The 19,715-nt window shown below is 33.0% G+C and overlaps 1 protein-coding gene across 9 annotated transcripts in view; it reads right to left on the bottom strand.

Annotated features, from left to right (window-relative positions):
• The window catches only part of RALGAPA1 (Ral GTPase activating protein catalytic subunit alpha 1), a 294,638-nt gene that overhangs the window by 153,865 nt on the left and 121,058 nt on the right, over positions 1-19,715 (bottom strand). For 5 of the 9 annotated variants that reach the window (XM_036275297.1, XM_036275307.1, XM_036275315.1 and 2 more), the window contains 5 exons: positions 12,703-12,870; positions 9,385-9,509; positions 8,463-8,679; positions 7,656-7,832; positions 1,094-1,246 (listed from right to left, as the gene is read on the bottom strand). In XM_036275297.1, coding sequence (XP_036131190.1) covers positions 1,094-1,246; positions 7,656-7,832; positions 8,463-8,679; positions 9,385-9,509; positions 12,703-12,870 — 840 coding nt within the window. Of the gene's footprint in view, positions 1-1,093; positions 1,247-7,655; positions 7,833-8,462; positions 8,680-9,384; positions 9,510-11,301; positions 12,871-19,715 lie in introns of all 9 variants that reach the window. The other 4 variants (XM_036275266.1, XM_036275274.1, XM_036275281.1 and 1 more) reach the window with 1 other exon arrangement.

Raw genomic sequence — 19,715 nt, 5'->3', positions numbered from 1 at the left:
ATAGCTGTACTTCATTCATAAATGACTCAACAAAAACCCAAAATTTTAAAAAAGGGGTGGTGGGATTTTTGTGTGTACTTGTTTATGTAGATACAAAGGGATAAAGTGGCAAAATATTAATAACTGGTGAATTTATATAAAGAATTTATGGGTACTCATTTTACTAGCCTTGCAACTTCTCTAAAACTTTAGAATTTTTTTCCAAATGTCAGGAAGAAAACAAAACAAACAAAAAACTACAGGCTAAAGGAGGAAAGAAAAGTTCAGAAAAAACCCACAAACAGAAAATTAGGGCTATATAATTCTAAAGTAACTGCACCTTAAGAGAGTAAGAACCTTTAAGAAAAAAGCCAGACGTTATATGACTTTAAATTTCTTCCTTTGGTCAGAGAGCATATCTGCTGCATTACCAATGAAACTGGCATTTTGTATTATTTACTGTAAGTATATCAATAACTATGTCCTTCACCAAAGTTTTTAGCAAATTTGCAAAATGAGTTCTTATCCTGATGTAGGACTTAGCAAAAATAACTTTTGTTTTTAAATTTGTAGTATCTAAGGTTGCCTAGTTACTTTTTAACATTTACTTAAAAATACTTAATTTGGACAGCCTACTTTTTAATTAAATTTAGTTGATATATTTGCAGAATCAAATTCAATGAAAAATTGATTTGATCAACTGTTTCACTGAAAGCCTGATTAGCAAATGATCATTCTACTTTCTCCTGTGAGTCAGGTTCTTCAGATACAACATTAAGAATAATAATACCAAATTATGTATTTCCTGCTTTAGAAAATGAGTGGCACTATATCGATGATAACGTAACACACAATTTAATGTGATCACTAATGCTAGAACTGCAATCAACTATAATAAAATAACAAATAACAAAAATCAGAGTATAAAATTTTTCTTTAAGAGTAAGAAAAAAATGTTATAACAAATTTCCAAAAGACTTAGAAAAGTCCAATGACAAAATATTACATAATATGTATATAGTACATAATCAAGTTTAAGATGCCTCATATTAAGATCTCTTAATACTAATGCCCTGAAAGGAAAAATGACAAATATCTAATTTCCAAATATTGCCTAGGTCATCTGGCGTCTGAAGAACAGAGTGGTGGAGCTTCTCGTCAAGCTGTAGATCTTTCTGTTCCATATGATCTATATTCAATGTGGAAGGAGAAGGTGTCTGTGACCTGGATCCCAGAGCTGAATGAACTGGAGAAGCACTTTCTGAACCTGTAGATATAATTTCATAAAATTAGCATCAAGAGGATATTCTATACCCTCTACCTAAGATGTAATGCTTAAAGACTCATTATAACAGAAATTTAAAACATAAAAGATTTTAGAAAGGTTATAAATTAGCCAAATTGGTAAAATCATATTATTATACAAGACTTTGTATCTAGGAGTCTCACCTCATGTCTTCCATGGAACTAGTATGCAATCAGAATTGGATATATCAATTAATAGAAGCCATCAGTGAAAGCAAGACTTTCATTCCTAGTCCAGCTACAGAAACTCTGGCACCTACTACTATTCTATTTCATTTACATCGACCTTGGGGCAATTAGAGATTTGTTCACTGGGCTCTATATGCCACCAATTATTGCTAGCCTGAATTACAGTGGTCCCTGGTGGTCCTAGACTTTAGCCTCCCTCTAACCCCTATCTGTTCTTCCCAATTTATTCTCCAGAAGGCAGCAAAAAATTCTAAAAGCTAATCTAATCATGTCACTTCTCATTTAAAATCCTTTTATGGCTCTTTAATGGACTCAGAGTAAGCCCAAACTTCTTAGTGAGGTTTTCCAGTCTTTCTGCAACTTTCTTATCGCTCTACTACTACCCTTCAGACAACTGTATGCAGATTATAAAGCAAGGTTAAAAGGTAAAGGAAGGAGAAGAAAAGTCTAGATTAGTGATCCCTAGACCAGCACTTTACAACCTTTTTTTTTATCTAATGGCACACATAAACTAATTACTAAAATTCTGTGGCACACCAAAAAAAAAAAAAAAAAAAGTTTTGCCAACCTGACCAAAAAAAGGTATACTTTTGCTTCATTCACACTGGACACTACTTCCTAAGAAGCCTAACCTGCCTAGTGTGAATGATTCTCTGCTAGAAGTCCTTGTATCTCTGTTACATCACTTATTACAATGACTTGAAACTGCCTGCTTATTTATTTTTTTATTCCTCACTCAAGGATATTTTTCTATGTATCATTAGAGTGAGTGGGAAGGAGAGAGAGAGGTAGAGAGAGAAACATCAATGTGATAGAGCCACAATGACTGGTTGCCTCCCACACCATCCGACCAGGGCTGGAGACGAACTGCAACTGACGTTCGTGCCGTTGACCAGAATCAAACCCACAACTCATTTGTCCACAGACTGACGCTCCATGCTGAGCCAAACCAGCCAGGGCTGCCTGCTTAGCTTAAATATCCTTCAGTAGTACATATACTCTGTAAGAACAGAAATTGTATCTATGTTATATACTATGGCATTGCCAGTGCCTAGTACAGTATCTGGCATATAGCAGGAGTTCTTATTTTAAATTACATATAGCATAAGTTAATATTGTATTGAATAACTAACTGGTGGTAGTTGTAGTGGAGTGCTGCTAGTACCAAGCACGTAGTTAAAATATTAGGTCTTTTTGCCCTGGCCGGTTTGGCTCAATGGTTAGAGCATCAGCCTGCAGACCAAAGGGTCTTGGGTTCAATTCCCAATCTAGGGCATATTCCTGGGTTGCAGGTTTGATCTCTGGCCCCAGTTGGGGTTGTACAGGAGGCAACCAATCAATGTCTCTCTCTAACATCGATGTTTCTTTCTCTCCTGGCCTCCTTCCCTACCACTCTAAAAATCAAAGGAAGGAGAAATATCTGTAATAAAAATTAATTGAAATAAACAAAAATAAAAATCAATGGGAAAATATCATCTGAGGATTCACACAAAAAAATAAAAAATAAATAAAAAAAATAAAAAATAAACTTAAAATATGTACACACACACACACACACATATTAGTTCTTTTCATTTTATATTTAAGCTTCTTTCTAGCAGAGGCCCTTGCCAGGTAGCTCAGTGGGTTAGAGCGTCATCCTGATATGCCAAGGTTGTAGGTTCAATCCCTTGTCAGGGAACACAAGAATCAACCAATGAGCCCGGCCAGCATGGCCCACTGGATGAACATCAACCCATGCACCAAGAGGTCACTACTTCAATTCCTGGTCAGGACACATGCCCAGGTTGTGGGACGAATTCCCAGTGAAGAGCATGCAGGAGGTGGCCAATCAATGTTCTCCCTCATCGATGTTTCTATCTCTTTCTCCTGCCCACTTACCCTCTCTCTAAAATCAATAATTAAAAAAAAGAATCAACCAATGAATGTATAACTAAGTGGAACAACAAATTGATGTTTCTTTTTCTCTAAAAATATCAATTAAAAAAGCTTCTTTCTAGCAGAGAAACACCAATATTCTGTACTCAAAAATCGTAAAACTCTCCCTTACTTCTTTCCATACAGTAAAGCAAAAAGCACATACATTAAATATATATGTGTATTATTTTATTCCCACAAACATGTCATTCCATACTACTTATAAAATTTTAAAATATAACACAGTAAATGCCTCAAAAAGTACATTTGGAGATATGAATGCCTTACTGAATGATAATCATATGACTCCATCTAGGTTCAATTATAATACATAGTAGGTAAGTTTCCTGTCCTTCATTTGGAATTTGGTGTGAATTCATATGAAACAAAATCATGTTAAAGGACAGCTACAGAAACTTGTAGACACTATACCTTAATACAAACACAAATTGATGAAGGCATAATAGAAACAATCTCCTTAATATTTATCAAAAACCTTATGTAACAAAAAAAAAATCAGTCTTTTAGTATTTCCATATATTATCTTCATCTATAAAAATCCGATTCTGATTCATTTGTAAGAAGACTTTAAGTAATATTTTATTAAGATTAGCTATTAAAAAATCATTACTTCCTTTAATTTTATTGATTACAGTCTATACAATGGCTGACATAAGTATTTTCCTCTTCAATAATTTTGCTTTGTTATAAATATGTACATCCAAAATGACATTAAAATATTTTTTAAAGTTTTTAAAATCCTTACCTGAGGATATTTTTTTTAATTGATTTTTTTAGAGACAGCGAGAGAAATATGGATGTGAGAAACATTAATTGGCTGTCATGCATACGTGCCCTGACCAGGGATTAAACCAACAATTTAGGTTTGTGTCCTGACCAGGAATCAAACCCACAACCTTTTGATGTATGGCACAATGCTCCAATTAACAGTCACCTGGCCAGGGCTAAAACATTATTTAAATTTTTAAATAAAGTACTGCTAAGGAGCTAGCCATGCCCCCAAAACAGGCTATTTTTTATGTTTGATCCTCACCCGAGGATATTTCTCCATGTATCATCAGACAGTGGGAGGGAGGGGGAGAGAGAGAAAAAGAGGGAGAGAAACATCGATGTGAGAGAGATACATCAACTGGTTGCCTCCCGCATGACCCTACCAGGGCCGAGGATGAACTGCAACTGAAGTGTGTGCCCTTGACCAGAATCAAACCTGCAACTCACTGGTCCATGGGCTGAGGCTCTAACCACTGAGAAAACCAGCCAGGGCAGGCTACTTAATTTTTGTTCTTATGACCTATATAAGATTTCTTTAGTTTTGAAAAAAATTATAGGAAAATAAAAGGTATTTCAGGACTACTAACATCCTTTGATAGAATACAACTACAGTCAGCCTTCGTTTATCATGGTTAAACAGTTCCAGACTCTACCGTGATAAATTAATTTCCACAAAGTAGGATTCTTTATTTATATATATAGCACTTGAAAAAACCGCAATAGAGTGAAGCCCCGAAGTATGAAGCGTGAAGAGGTGAGGGACGACTGCATTCTTCAAGTTAACAGTGTGATAACATATGCAAACTTCACCTTCAGAAGATACTTTGTTGAATTGTTTGTATATTGAGTGTATAAAATTGTATTCTTTGCTGAATTTTATGTCTTCTAAAAAAATCAATTCAAAAACTGTGTTAGATTTTTACACAAATACCCCTGGCACTGTTAATAATGGCTCTGAATAACATCAGAATTCTGAATAAAACTTAGTAGAATCCTAGAAATAGTCACTATATATAGCAAACATACTTTACATAAATATTAAAAATTCTCAGAAATTGAATTATCCAAAAATTATAGTGAGGCAAAGAGCTAAAATAAGTTCTCTAAACATATCTAGTTTTACTTAGAACTTTGTGTGAAACTTTATTTTTGATAACTAAAAAGAAGAAAGAAAAAGTGGGGTTATATTTCTTTTACAGATTATAATCTTTTGAAGACACAATAGTCTGATTAATAATTTAAAGAAAATTAGAATATGGTTTGTATGGGAAACATTTCTAGTTCACTGGGAGCAAGATGTTTAAGAAACTCTTCTCTTCAAAAAAATAGCTGGTCTCCAGATTAAGATAGAGACACACTATGAATTGGAGCTCTAAACTACTGAAAAAACTTCCCAGGCATTTCATTATTTCTACTTTGAAATTCTACTCTTTGTGGTTCAGTAATCTCTCTACACTGTCCAAAAATTTATTAGAGTTTTAATAGTATTAAAATGTGTGTCACAGTAAAACATAAAACCCTACATTTTTTATTCATCCATTTTAAGTGTACACTTAATATAAATATGGCAACTGTATATAGCCCTATACTCAACACAATCAAAATATATACCAAAAGCTTTCTTATGCCTATTTCCAGTTGAGCCCCTTCCTTGACCCCAAGTAATCATTACTGATCTGCTTTGTCACTAGCTTTGTCTTTTCTAGAATTTCCTATAGATAGAATAATAAAGTATGGTGTGTAGGCCTTTGTACTTGACTTTTCTCATTTAGCATGTTTTTCAGAGTGAGTTGTGGTTTTGCATATATTAACATTTAATTTTTTATTAACATCTAATTTACTACTCCAATGAATATTCAATGAATGAATAGATACATCACAATTTGATTACCCATTCACTGACTGATAGACATTTGAGTTGTTTTCAATTTCTAGCTATTGTGAATAATGTTCCATGAACTTTCTCATACAAGTGTCAGGGGTAAATACTTAGGAATAGTCATATGGTAAATGTACGTTTAATTTTGAAAGATATTCCATATTTTTGTAGTATGGTTCTACCATTTTGCATTCCCATTAGTAATATATGATACTTCCAGTTGCTCCAACCCTCTTCAACACTTGTTATTGTTAGTGTTTTTCACATGAGCTGTTCTGTTATATGTGTGTAGCAGTAGCTTGTGATTTTTATTTACATTTCTTGATTACTGGTAATGTTGAGTATCTTTTCATCTACATTTATTTTTAAGGACAACTACAGTAAAAATTGTTTATTATAAAATTGGAATTTTCTCAGTTATTTTTCTTTAAGTAATTTAAATTCTATAATAATTGGGCTGCTGATCTCATCGACTGGCTCCTGTCCTCTACTCAGCCCCACTTCTGCAATCTGCCAGGCTAAAGTTCTTACTTATTGTCTAATAGAGAAGATGTGGAAAAGGCAGGCTGTGAAAACAAAGAATACGTTCCTACCTATCAAGAATTCCACTGGCCAAATTTCATCTGTTTGATTTCTCTGAGAAAATGTGCCTAATTCAGACATGCAGAAATCCCTGCTCCAGTCATGCAAATTCCAGGATGCAAAAACCACCCTATGATATTTAAACTGGAAGGATAATCACCCACCAAAGGACATCAAATTGCAGTAAAAACCAGAGTGAATTTGGCTCATACAGTAGAACTCCTGAACTATGGGTCACTAGCTGTTCAGGATCCTGGTGGTCACTGCACTAACTCTGCAATAATGTGCCCCTGCATTTTATGAGTGACTTTTTTATACCAAATTTGAAAGGATAAAAGTTGCTGAAAAGGATAACTAATTGTATAAACATATGAAAAATAGGCCTTCTGATCGGCCAGTGTGGCTCAGTGGATTGAGCATTGTCCCTGTGGACTGAGAGGTCCTAGTTCAATTCCTATCAAGACACATGCTCAGGTTGTGGGCTCGATCCTCAGTGGGGGGCATGCAGGAGGCAGTTGATCGATGTATTTTTCTCACATCGATGTTTCTATCTCTCTCTCTTCCTCTCTCTAAATGATCAATAAAAACATTTTAAAAAAGAAAAAGAAAAATAGGCCTTCCAATAGGCAGTATGCTTTACATTTTCTATAATACTTTGCCAAAGAAATCTATAAAAACCTATGCTAATTCTAAAAGACAATGAAAAAGTTAGGGTGCAGAAGTTCTTTTTATTGGTTATCAATTTAAAAATGGCTGCAGAAAATGCTTTGCTGCAAACATACATAAAATTTTGCATACAATATTAGGAGTTCATAGAGTCCCCTGAAGCTTATGCATGTGGATTCTAGGTCAAGAAACTCTTTTTTTCTCCATTATTACATAAAGATGAGTGTAAAAATAATACTTAAATAGTTGTAAGTAATACTTAAAATGTATCAAATTGAATGCCAAACAGATTTTTGGTGGCTTGAAAAAATGCATTTAAGGAATACATTCCCTTGAGTAACTTTACCAGTAACCGTTGCAACTTCAGCAGAGAAAACTTGTTGATTAAGACTGCTTGTTTCAGAATCTATGTGAAGTGTAGTTAGACTAGCCACTTCTTGCTCTTCAGCACTCTGATGAGGACCAGAACCTGAATCCACATCAGCAGAGGATGCAATCCCAGTATCAGCTCCAAAGCCAAAATCTATAGGACAAAGAAATGCTAGTATATAGAAGTCCCAATCACAAAGCAAAAATATTTACAAGAGAAACAGCTACTTCAGCAAAATTATTAAACATTAGAATTCCCCCTAATCTATACTCACACGGTATAAATAATGTTAATACTTTGATGTTTATAATTAGAAACAAAATTTAAAGAATCTCATAGCTAATATTTAAAAACAACAATGATAAAAGAAAGATAGCCAGACATGTATCATCACTGAACATAACTAGACAGTGGTTCCCAAATATGAGTGTATAAAACAGTGCCAACTCATACCCATGAGTATCTGTCCTTTATTCTAATATCAAGTCCATCGTAATTTTTTTCCCCTTTCTACATTTTTGGTCTTAAAATGGCATTCATTTTATGAAAAGGAAGTATATTTTGCTTTTTAAAATGTCTTTAACTTGGCAAAATTAAGTGGCCCCAACTTAAAGTCATTCCCTAAAACTTCTTTGCAATTTCATTGAAAGATAAAATCAAAATATGAGGAAACCCTTTATCTAAGTAACATTAGAGAGGAAGGTGATGGTCATGTGATCTACAAGTCAGTCTCAAAACAATCAACAAAAAAATGATAATGCTCAAACAGAAAAAGATACTTGCTGTCAAATTTTCGGCCATCATATTGGAAAGCACTGAAAGAATCTGAATGACTATCTGAGCTGATAAGATCACTGCTCCCTGCACTGGCAGGAGAAGTCCATTCTGAGGGTACACCTGGGTCATCAACAGGGCGCATTTGGTTCTGCTTGTTTAGAATATCAGGGAGGTCTTTGGGAATTTCGAGGCTGCCTGGACTACTTCCTCTTCTTGTCATCGTCTAAAAATTCAAGAAAACATTTATCACTTAAAAACGTTAAATTCTCATTAAACATCTAAAATCTTTCATTTCCAAGACAATTATCACAATAAACGTTGAGAGTTAGGGCCTAAAGTAGGAGAAGGAAAACTCACTAATGGAACAATCTACCTTAACTGTATGGAGCTGGGAGCTGGAGCCTGAACTACTATTGGTCTGTCTAAAGCAAAGACCCAACTATCAGATGGTACTGGGCCTGATACTCTTAAGCTTCATAAAGATCCATAAAGTAATATAAGTTAAGAGAGTAGAAAGAGCAAAGTATTCAAATGGAAAAGGAAACAATAAGAAAAGATGTGAAGGGAGGAAAGAATGTCATTGTATAATGATGTCATTCTATAATGATTCTATCACTTTTTCCCACTCAATGGAAAAAACAGACTAGGGAGGCAGTAGTTTATACATAAATAGCTGAGCAAACAGGTCTTCTAATCTTTTACTCTGATCAAAACTATAAGCCTATTTGTTTTATGTCCCTGAATAAAACATATTAAGATATAATTTTAAAATTTTAATTAAAAAGGGTTAAATTTGCAGGGTGGGGGAAGGCCGTTTTGAATAAAAATGTTCATATATCTATATAATATAGATATACATAAGTATATATGTTTTAATTTCTCTACCCTCCTCTCTAACACCGAATAAATAGAATAAAATAACACTTACTGAGGCATTACCACTTCGAAGCCGTTCTGCTATAAATTCATCCATCAAATCAGGAACATTAGCATTGCTGCTGCCAATATCACTATTAAGAGGAGGCAGTTTTGGGCTCATGTCCTCTTTATTGACTAAAAATAAATAAATAACTACATATAGTGATGAAAGACTTAAATGCATTTTCTAAATTTGAAACAAACAAGAGCAACCCAAAAAAAATGCCTATGCCATATCAATTATTTGCCAAACATGCATTTATAAGTAATTTCTCTCCTTTTAGATTTAATTTTAAGAATTAGTAAATTGATATTTACTTTATTTAACTAAGCAGATGTTAGTCAATCTTCAGTATAACCTTAAACAGCAAGAAAGCTTATAGATAAGCACTAGTTGAAGTTAGGTTAATATTGCCTATAAAGAAACTGGTATATTTATCTTTCTTTCTGCCTCTATGCTTCTATTTAGTCTTAATTTATAATTCTATTTTCCCCAAAAGAATATTTGCAAGAAATATATCCATTAAATCTATGAAAATCTCAGTGGGATATAAATGCATTTAAGTATAGTTATTTATAAATAAAAATTCTATGGTTTTGACATCGTTTCTTTTCACTACAAAATCTAACTTTATTGCTTTAATAAGAGATTTTCACAAAAATTTTTCTGTAAAAAGAAAAACCCAAAATAGTTATCTTGACTTTTTTTGTTATCTTGATTTTTTTAATGACTACATTCTGATTTACATTACCAAGAAAGTATTAAACTTGGGAAATTAATTTACAGAAAATAAGATATTTATTTCACTATTATGCTGTTAAAAAGTTGATTTCTCTGCAATTAAAAGAAAATCAGCACTGTTTATATTCCTAATTATAAGCATTTCAGGTTAAGAAAGTACACTTAACAGGAGCTCATTGTGAAATACCATTATCTTTATATTAATGGCCAGGCTTTGCTAAGCTGTCAAATACTGCCCTCAAGTGGCATTAATGGCTCAATGCAAGATGCATTCATTATACAGCGTTCTGTTAATCATGCTAACAAAACCATGTTAAACAAATAAAATCAAAACCTACCTTACTGCTGAAAGTTAATTTTCTATATCTGTAAAGTTACTTTAAATTTGAATCAAGATAAAAGTTATCATAATCTTGCTTTTTGTAATCTGTCCATAGAGGTTCCATATTTAAATCATGACTGGCTATTGTGAAACCTTTATGCACATCTAAAACCTCAGAAAAGAGAAAGTAACAATAAATGTTTCAGGGACATAACTTGCATTCTATACAAATGAATGCAAAACTAAAAAGCCTATAGCTTGTTTGGAAATTGCTTAAAAATTTAATTAAATCCACTTTGAGGTTTAAGAAATAATTTCTTCTTCAATTAGAGTTAACTAAAAATGTTGGTGCTGATTGTAGGACCTTGGTTTCCATTATGATACATAATGTCAAAGTAATGTTCTACCATGAAAAAAAGATAAAACCAAATAAATCAGCAGTAAAAATAAACTCAATAATATAGCTAGTGCCCTTTTAAGTATAAATTATAGGGGGGCGGGGGTGAAAGTATTACAACTCCTCAGAAAACTTCATTTCAAGGCTCATGTAGTACACACTCAGAAAAATATTTGATTTAGAAAGTCTTTGAAAGGTCATTAAATTTTTCCTGTATCTTCCTCTTTCCTATCTTGTTCAGCAGCAAAGAGGTTTAACTAAATGCCTTATAAGGGAAATTAGTAATTTAAATAAACATTTTATGCTGGGAAAAATACAGCTGGGAAAAGGCGCATGCATAACCAAACAGAGAGAAAGCAGTGACCATCCCAAAGCTTTTTGATTGCTTATAGCTTGCTTCAGTTGCATTAAAGCCAAACTGGCGCTGTCTTTCTCCTTTTGCGCTCTGCACATTGTTAGTGCTCACCTGCAGCTTTCCTTCCAAAATAGCCCATTACATGACTGTACAGATCCCTCAGTGGAGCCTCTGGTGGCATTCTGTTCTGCCTCTGTGGGGAAACATTTGCCTTCGGCTTTGAAAGAGCATGTACAACAGTTTTATAAACGCCACCCAGGGAGCCCTGCGGTAGTCCTGCCTCATGACTTGATGATCTAAGAGAACTTCGACTACCTGACTGATTACTTGTGATTCCTTCCTTTTGTAATATGGTGGGAATCTCTGTAGATTCCTTAATTGTTTTACTACTTACTGATGCTGTACTAATTGTATCTAGAGGTCTGTACACACCAGGTTTTACTAGCTCTGTTACGCTATTTGAGCTGGTGTTGGGATTGCTGGTATTGGTATTACTATTACTATTACTACTACTACTACTACCACCACTACTACTACCACTAAAGCCACTGAGCTTCCGGAGTCTCATCTTCCATGGAGCCTCTTTGTTTTCCAGAGGATTGTAAAACTGAACTGACTCAGTAGATGGTCTAAAAGTAACATGAACACTATTTCGTTTTTTAGTAGCAATTTTCATGATTTTGGCTCTATGAGTTACTGTTTCAGACAAGCTCCTTTTGGTTGGAGAAAGTTTGCTAGTGTTTGTAACATGAGGCATTCTACGGTTAACAGGTGCTTTTAGTGTGGTTTTCTTGGCATGCATAACATGAGGGACAGTTTTTTTTTCATTAATTTGCATATCCATAACCTTTTCAACTAGTGTTATATCTACACAGGCATCCAATTCTGTGGCTGCTTGTCTATACAAGTACTTCCTCTTTTCTTTATCACAAGGGCTACCTGAACTAGGTTCCAATGACTGTTTATCACTGTTTAGTTGCTTAGATTTTTCAGAAGTTTTTGTTCTCATAAAACTATCTAATTGGTTAGATGCAATATTACTCATGAAGACAGATGAGTTTTGTTCTTTTTGAAGCTGTATGTTTTCAGGAGTCCCAACAAAAGAGATATTTTCTAATTTATTTTCCTGGTCTAAGTATTCTAATTTATCCAAGGATGACCTTTCATCCCTATTTACTACGATAACCATTTCCTGAGCTGCATCTTTACCTAACTCATTTTTACTGTGATTTTCCTGGTTTTCCTTAAAATATTCTTTCAAGGAGGAAAGAAGATCGTCATCTCCTTCAAGGTCAATGTACTGGATTTGTTCAAAAGCTGAATCTGTGAGTTCTACTGGATCTATTAAGTGACAAAGATGGTCATATATGCTATCACCAACTTCCAGAGAAGACTCTCTACTATGAGTATCAGTGATGTGGCTTTCAGTGGATCTAGTTATTGAAGAAGCCTCTGTGGAGCTCTGCAAGCTTGGCGCATGACGGGATGAACTGTCAATGACAGGAACTGCACCTTTGGCTCGTTCAACAGTGAATGGTTCCAAGATGTCAGAAGTGCTGCTACTTCGAGGCAATGGCTGTTCCTCATTCAAAGCACCAAAAACTTCATTGCCAGTGTCTTCACTTTGTGAAAAATGTCTGACTCTAGTTGGGCGGGGAAGTATTTGAGAATCATCAATATCTGTAAAAAAGAAAAATTACGTAGAGTAGAATGATATGAATATGAAAAATAAGTATTACTTTCAACCATACCCTAATCATATGCTTAAAAAATAAAAAATTCTGAGAATTTTTTTATAAGTTCAATATAAGAAAATCTATTAAAAATACAAATCTATTTTTAAATAATGATGGGCACAAGCCAATACAGCATGGAGTGTCAATGAATTAGAAAACTACCAGAATACATTTTAAAATGTTAACATGCATGGAAAGAGACAGTGAGGTGATGAAACATTTGGAAGTGCAGTTAAAGATAGAGCTGTGCCAATAAATCAAGCAATTCAAAATGATGTTCCATTTTTCCTACTTATTTAAGGTCCAAGCAGAAAAACTAGATCTTAACATATAGAAAGATGATCTAAATATACCACTGCAAAATCTTATAGGGTCTCAAATTCCTGCTTCCTTCCTTATCAGACAAGAGGTGTCCTCTTTTCTTCAAATCTTGCCTGTTTGATCACATATTACAAATAAAAATCTCTATCTTCCTCCTAAATTTCTCTTGTCAGGTAACTATTTATCTGTTCTATGAGGTGTTTTACTTTATTTCATTATAGCATTAACCTCTACTCATCCCTACCAAATAAAATCAACACATAGTTTTAAAAAGTTGTACTTTGTCAATTCTGATTGAAACACCATTTAATTCACTAGGAAGAAACGTCTGCCTTATCACTGGCCCTTTCCATCAAACAACCATCAAGTCTTAAAAACTACATCTCTTTTTAAAATTCAAAGGTTTTAGAATAAAAGTAGACATTACAGATTGTCTACTTTGTTACTGAGAAAATTGAGCCCCGAAGAGGTGAAGCCACTTTCTCAAATTTATAACCATCGAGTTTGAGAAGCAAGCTTAGTGTTCCGTGTGATTACACTGTTTTGGCCGCCTGAAGTGTTAAGTATATGGTGAATCCTCAAAAGTATTTATGAAATCAGAAATTACAAAATGAAATACTATTTAATTGTACAGCTATAGACAAATTAGAAAGTCTTTTAATCCACCAAGACCTTTGCGTTACCTAGAAATAACTGAAAACAGTTTTTTTTTTTTTCAGAAGCCAGTAAAATAAATGAAAAAAGAACAAAGTCAAAAAGTCAGATGTTGCTCCTCATTAGGCTTGTAACACAAAAGTTATAAGTACTATAACCTTTACTTATAACTGAACTATGCCTGAACAATCAATGAGAAGATTTAGATGCAGAGTAAGACAGATCTTGCCCAAAATCACAAAGTAATTTATTGATGGTGCTAGGTCTGGAACATAGGTTTTTTTTACTTTAGACTCTGAGACCAGTTTCCTCATTTAATAAAACAGGAATAGCAATTCATAGTATTTTCAGGATTTACACTATGGATGAAAAGAGGCTCATCTTGCTACTATTTCATTCATATCATCCTCTTTGTATGAGATCCAAAAGGAGCCGCTTTATACCAAATTCGGATCAAGAGAAATTTGCATTATGCCAAGATTCCACTATATTCCTGAAGATACACATACAGACCTCTTAGGTAGGTCAAATATCAGCTAACTTTCTTTTATCATTAAGTTGAGAATATAATACTTGTAAAAAAATAATGTTGGCTTTCTTCTTTATGCTCGCCAATAAGAAATTCATCTAAATGAGAAGTAAAACATCTATGAATCTTCACATTTATGTATATATACTTATTATATATTATTGCAGCAGATAACTAATGCATATTTGTGCATCTTGATGAACATTAAGTAATTTGGTTTGTTGCATTTCTCATATTTGATCATAAGAACCTCTGCATAGAGGACAGAGATTATATTCAACATGCACAAAATATTATTTTCACAAAATATTTTAATAGGACTCATTAAAGTTTTTGACAAATATTGTTACTTTTCTATAAAAATTCTAAAGAATTTTGTAGATGAAGTTTTATTTTATCAGCTCCAAATTCAAAATCAAGGTCATAAGCCTTATTAAAATCTAATGCTATGAGACTAGCAAATAAATTAACTTTAGGAACAAAGTAGTTTTAATTTTTAGTTTCTTTTACTGATATTTCATAATTTTTTTATTCTAAAGAAGCCAGCAAATATTATTGTCAAGTTCTGTTTTTAGGAATTTCTTCCCAAACTCAGGCTTCACCTTGCATATTAGAAAATTTAACCATTTATTTTAGCCTAGGTTTTTTCCTAAACTTTTGTTACCACATATGAACATCTAAAACTTTTAGCAAGTTTAAGAATGAGAGAATTTTTTTTTTAAATCAATAATTTTCTATCAATAATGCAGTGTTAAACAATTTTTTTAATTTTAAATATTTATTAATTTTTCAGAGAAATAGGTAGGGAGAGGGAGAGAGAAACATCGATGTGTGAAAAAAAAACCAAAAAACTGATCGACTCCTTCTTGCACACCTTGAGCCTCAAACCTGGGCATCAAGCCCAAAACCCAGGCATGTGCCCTGACCAGGAATCGAACTAGCAACCTTATGGGTCAATGCCCAACCGACTGAGCCACACCAGCCAGAGAAAGAATTTAAATTTAAACAAAAAACTTTCTGAAAGTTTTAAGCCTTAAATATGGTTCTTACATGAACATATGACAATACTGATCACATAAAATCAAAGAAAAAAAAATGCTGACAGAAAACTAATGTCAGCACTTGCATGATTGACCCTAATGAGTCTTATATTTAAATAAAGATAACCGAACTTTGCTAAGGAGAAAGAGACCAAATAAGCTACACCATATATTGTCTTTTCTACATGCTAGGCACTGTTCTAAGAATCTTACATATATTAACTCGTTTAATCCTCATAACAACTCTGTGAAATAGGTGTTATTATACCCATTTTATACATGAAAAAACTATTTAAGTGAATTGTATCAGGATACACAGTTAGAAAGTGGACAGTTGGGATTAGAAGGCAAAAATAGTGCATGTTCTTAATCTCTCCAATACTATTTATATATTTTGAAATAATTCATTAATTTTTTAAGTTGGTAAAAAAAAAATTATTAAAGCAGCACAGTGTGTTATCTCCATAAAGATATAAATCTTAGAAATCAAAACTTAGTCAAATACAAAATTTGTAAATTATACAGAAGAAAACAACTGACAGTTTGAATTGGATTGCTGAAAACGACGTTGGCATCAGGTCAAAACAAAAATGGCCTTCATAAGAATTGTGTTGTGCTGCTTACATTTTACCTTAAAAAATAAGCCTCTATATTAAATCAGTTTAACCTAAAGTTAGTAAGCACTGAATGAGCAAAACAAGAAAAAAGTTTTCTAACAAACGAAGAAATACTTTTGAGCATTGAAAAACTACTTCCTTATAGAATCTACAAAGTACTGGAAATGTCAGTTGTATCTCTGGATTTCCTTAATAATGTTTAGCATTAAAGTTTTCTAAATAAAATAGTAGTTTTTTCTGAATATTCTGCTTCAAAGAAAACTTGCTATTTCAAAAGATAAGCTGTAAATTAAAGTATAATATTGGCTTCTAATGTGTGCAAAAATAATTCCTTACACTAGAATTTGTTTTGTATTAACATCATAATATCACCCCCCCACCACCACCATTGCTTAAAATAACTCATCACATAGTAGGAGCTTAATAAACAATGGTAGAAGGAAAGCATGTCTTTTGTATTAAAAATTAGTAGTCGCTAATCAGTAAAATATCAAGTTAGTTTCTCGGGGAAAAAAATCTCTTAAGTTAGTTATAATACTTACATAGCACTAGAAAATTTTAATAATTTCTAAAACAAGGTACAAAATCAAGTGCCAAAATCTCTTTTACCAAAGTTAAATTCTATTAGTGGTCAATCATAATAGCTATCAGTAATAACATATTTTTGCAGCTACTGAATTCATAAAATCATTTATATTAACATCTTGAAATTGATGCCACTTTGAAGCCCAAAGATTTTTTCTGGAATTGTCTAAAGGAAGTGACAGTGCCCTTTATGTAATTTTTGTTTATTTGGGCAACAATGGCAATGTACCTTCAAGGTAAGGACTAACTACAAGAGCATCTGTGTTTCCAATTTTACTAACAGAGGCCAGTAAAAACGCTCCATCTTTTTAAGACTAGATGTTCAGTTTGTAGGTAATTCAAAGCAGTACCTATGTCATTGAAAGCATATGAAATGACTAAAAAGCAACAACCCAAGCTTAATTAATTTTAATTTCAGACCAGTAAAATGTAAACCACTAAACTACCTTTTACTCTTTTATGCTTCTAATATATTTTTCCCTGGCTCTTAAATTCTGAAATAGACAAATGACCAATGATCATCTTTTATAATCAGAAAATTATATTGTTTAATTTATTTATAGATATGTTATATATAATGCCATGTTTAAGTTACCTTCAGATTTTTCTTGAGATGTACTTAAAAAAAAAATTAACACATACTACTTCAGCAAAAAAATTCTTAGAATTATACCTGAACCAGCAGGTTATAGGCAGAAAAGCTGTAAGATTACTATCACATATTGATGATAAGAAGAAAGAAGTTCTTGATTGTATAAAGAAGGGCCTACTTGTTTGAGTAGAAATGGAAAATTCTCTTCCTGATTGGGCAGAATTTAGGAACAGGATGGGGTTTGAGAGATATTATCTTCTTTCTCCTAATACTCAGAAAACAGAAGTAAAAAGATCAAAATATTTTGCTCTACAGAGCTCAATTCAAATAATGAAGCAGTCTATGTAACATGGCCTAGACAGACTAGACTCTGAGGTAATAGGAACAAATATGGCAAACAAATTAGCAGTTTTGAAAACTAATTGAAAGAAAGTAGGTCTGCAAATGTAATTTTAGGGTAAGAAACCCACAGTAATTGACTAGAAAATAATAATAGTTGCAAAAGTATAAACAAAGTCAGTTGTCCAAAATGCTATGTTCTTTTACATCCCTTCTTTCACTAAAGTATTATTTTTTACAGTAAAAGCTAATTTACATAAGAACAATTATGAAGATAGAATTCTGACTTCTCTCTAATCTATCAGGAAAACTAAGGAGTGTTAGGCGGGGCTATCAAATGTGTAGAAATAGAATCTAGTATCAGAGAAAAACAGGGAGAATGCGCTAGTCCAATTAACAGTTTAACTTGTAGAGCTTTACAAAATACTATCAGATGCTTGTGCAACCTCCAGCCTATAGTATCAAAACCTTAGGCAGGAGCCTAGAAAATGAATACTTTTCATTATCAGATGAGTTTGATGTTAAGAAGTAATGTCACTGACAGCCAATGCCCTTGATCTAGTCCCCAGAGCTTAAGAACACTCTTTAAAGGATATTTAGTTATTCAACTAGTTTAGTCTAAATAAAGATGTAACAAACACATAGCATCACACTCACAACAATAATAAGTAGAATGAACATCTAACCAAGAATACTTGGAGGAAAAGAAGAAAAGAGGAGAAAAAAGGACTAGACAAAAATAGAGTATTTTGAAAACCGGTGGTCCATTTAAAATATCCTCATATGTTAAAAAAAAGAAAAGAAAAAAAAGAAGGGAATTAAAAGGAGTTTACTTTTACCCCCATAAGAATGCAAGAGTATCACAAAATTTTACTTCTAACCAGAAGCCAGAGTGATTGTCTATGAGTAGTTTCATTGTTTTTTGTTTGTTTGTTGGTGAAGTCATTAGAGACATCTTAACTCCTTATCTTAGATTATGGGTCCAGTTATTTACTTTATTATGAGTTCAGTTAAGCCTGCTCACATGAGAGAGATAAAACTGTGGAAAAACATTTTTTTTTCTTTACGTAGTTTGCTTTCCTTATTAACTTACTCTGTACTTAAAACTATTCTAAAGTAAAATTTATTCAAATCTTGGACAAAAACTCAAGCAAAATAGTTTGGCTGAGGATCTAAGACTGATTTTCCTTTAAATTTAGCACTATTTTTTAAAAATCTGTTCATACAACTCCTTTTTTCCTTTCCCTCTCCCCCACCTGCCACCAAATACACCTAACACCTGAAGAAGCAAATTCTAAGCAAACTCAATTTGCCTCTAAGAACCACAGGGGCAATAAAAATCCAGTAATTCAGATTTCTACTGTGTAAGCTTATTTTAGAATAATACTATCCAATTTTCATAAAGCTAATATTTAAAATTATGAGATTAGTCCAATATGTTCCAAATTTGTTCCCTCTGAAACCTTAGTGTTATAGGATTTTAATGTGTATCTGGAAAAGTTCTCCATGATTAAGTCTGAGAAATACTGAATTAAACAATTTTTTTTTAACAGGACTTCTGGGGGCCATACTGATGTACTCTATTATCTTTAACCCTTTATACACCTATTAAAATCTCCTAGAAAAGGTTTTCAATTTACTCATCAGTTTAGCAATAAACTCATTCACAAATCAGTTCTCAGGAGTTTTTCCTTGTACGTTTTGTTCCTTTGCCTCTTTTAAGTTTAAAGAGAAAAATAATTTTTACTCAAATAAAGTCTAATTAGGCTTCTTCTTTTTTTTTAAACTTATCTTTATTGTTGAATGTAGTACAAATGTCCCTCTTTTTTGCCCCTGCTTGACCTCCTCCTCCCCAATCCCACCCCCCTCCTGCTTTCCCCACACTATTGTCTGTGTCTACTGGTTATGCATAGTTCTTTGATTTGTTCTTCCGACCCTACCTCCCCACTTCCCTTTGAGGTTCATCAGTCTAAGAACCAATTTGTACTTTCTAATCCATTCATCTTTTTCCATACTTTATACATATACACACACACAAAATTTGAAGGCAATTGTTTTTCAAGTTATCAATAAAGAGACATTGGTTTGGAGGATTATATATATTTTTACTAT

Source organism: Molossus molossus, unplaced genomic scaffold, assembly GCF_014108415.1.
Source record: "Molossus molossus isolate mMolMol1 unplaced genomic scaffold, mMolMol1.p scaffold_m16_p_1, whole genome shotgun sequence".
In the NCBI taxonomy this organism is placed as follows: Eukaryota; Metazoa; Chordata; class Mammalia; order Chiroptera; family Molossidae; genus Molossus; species Molossus molossus.
The sequence above is the reverse complement of the archived record's forward strand: the minus strand, read 5'-3'. Positions and strand labels throughout refer to the sequence as shown.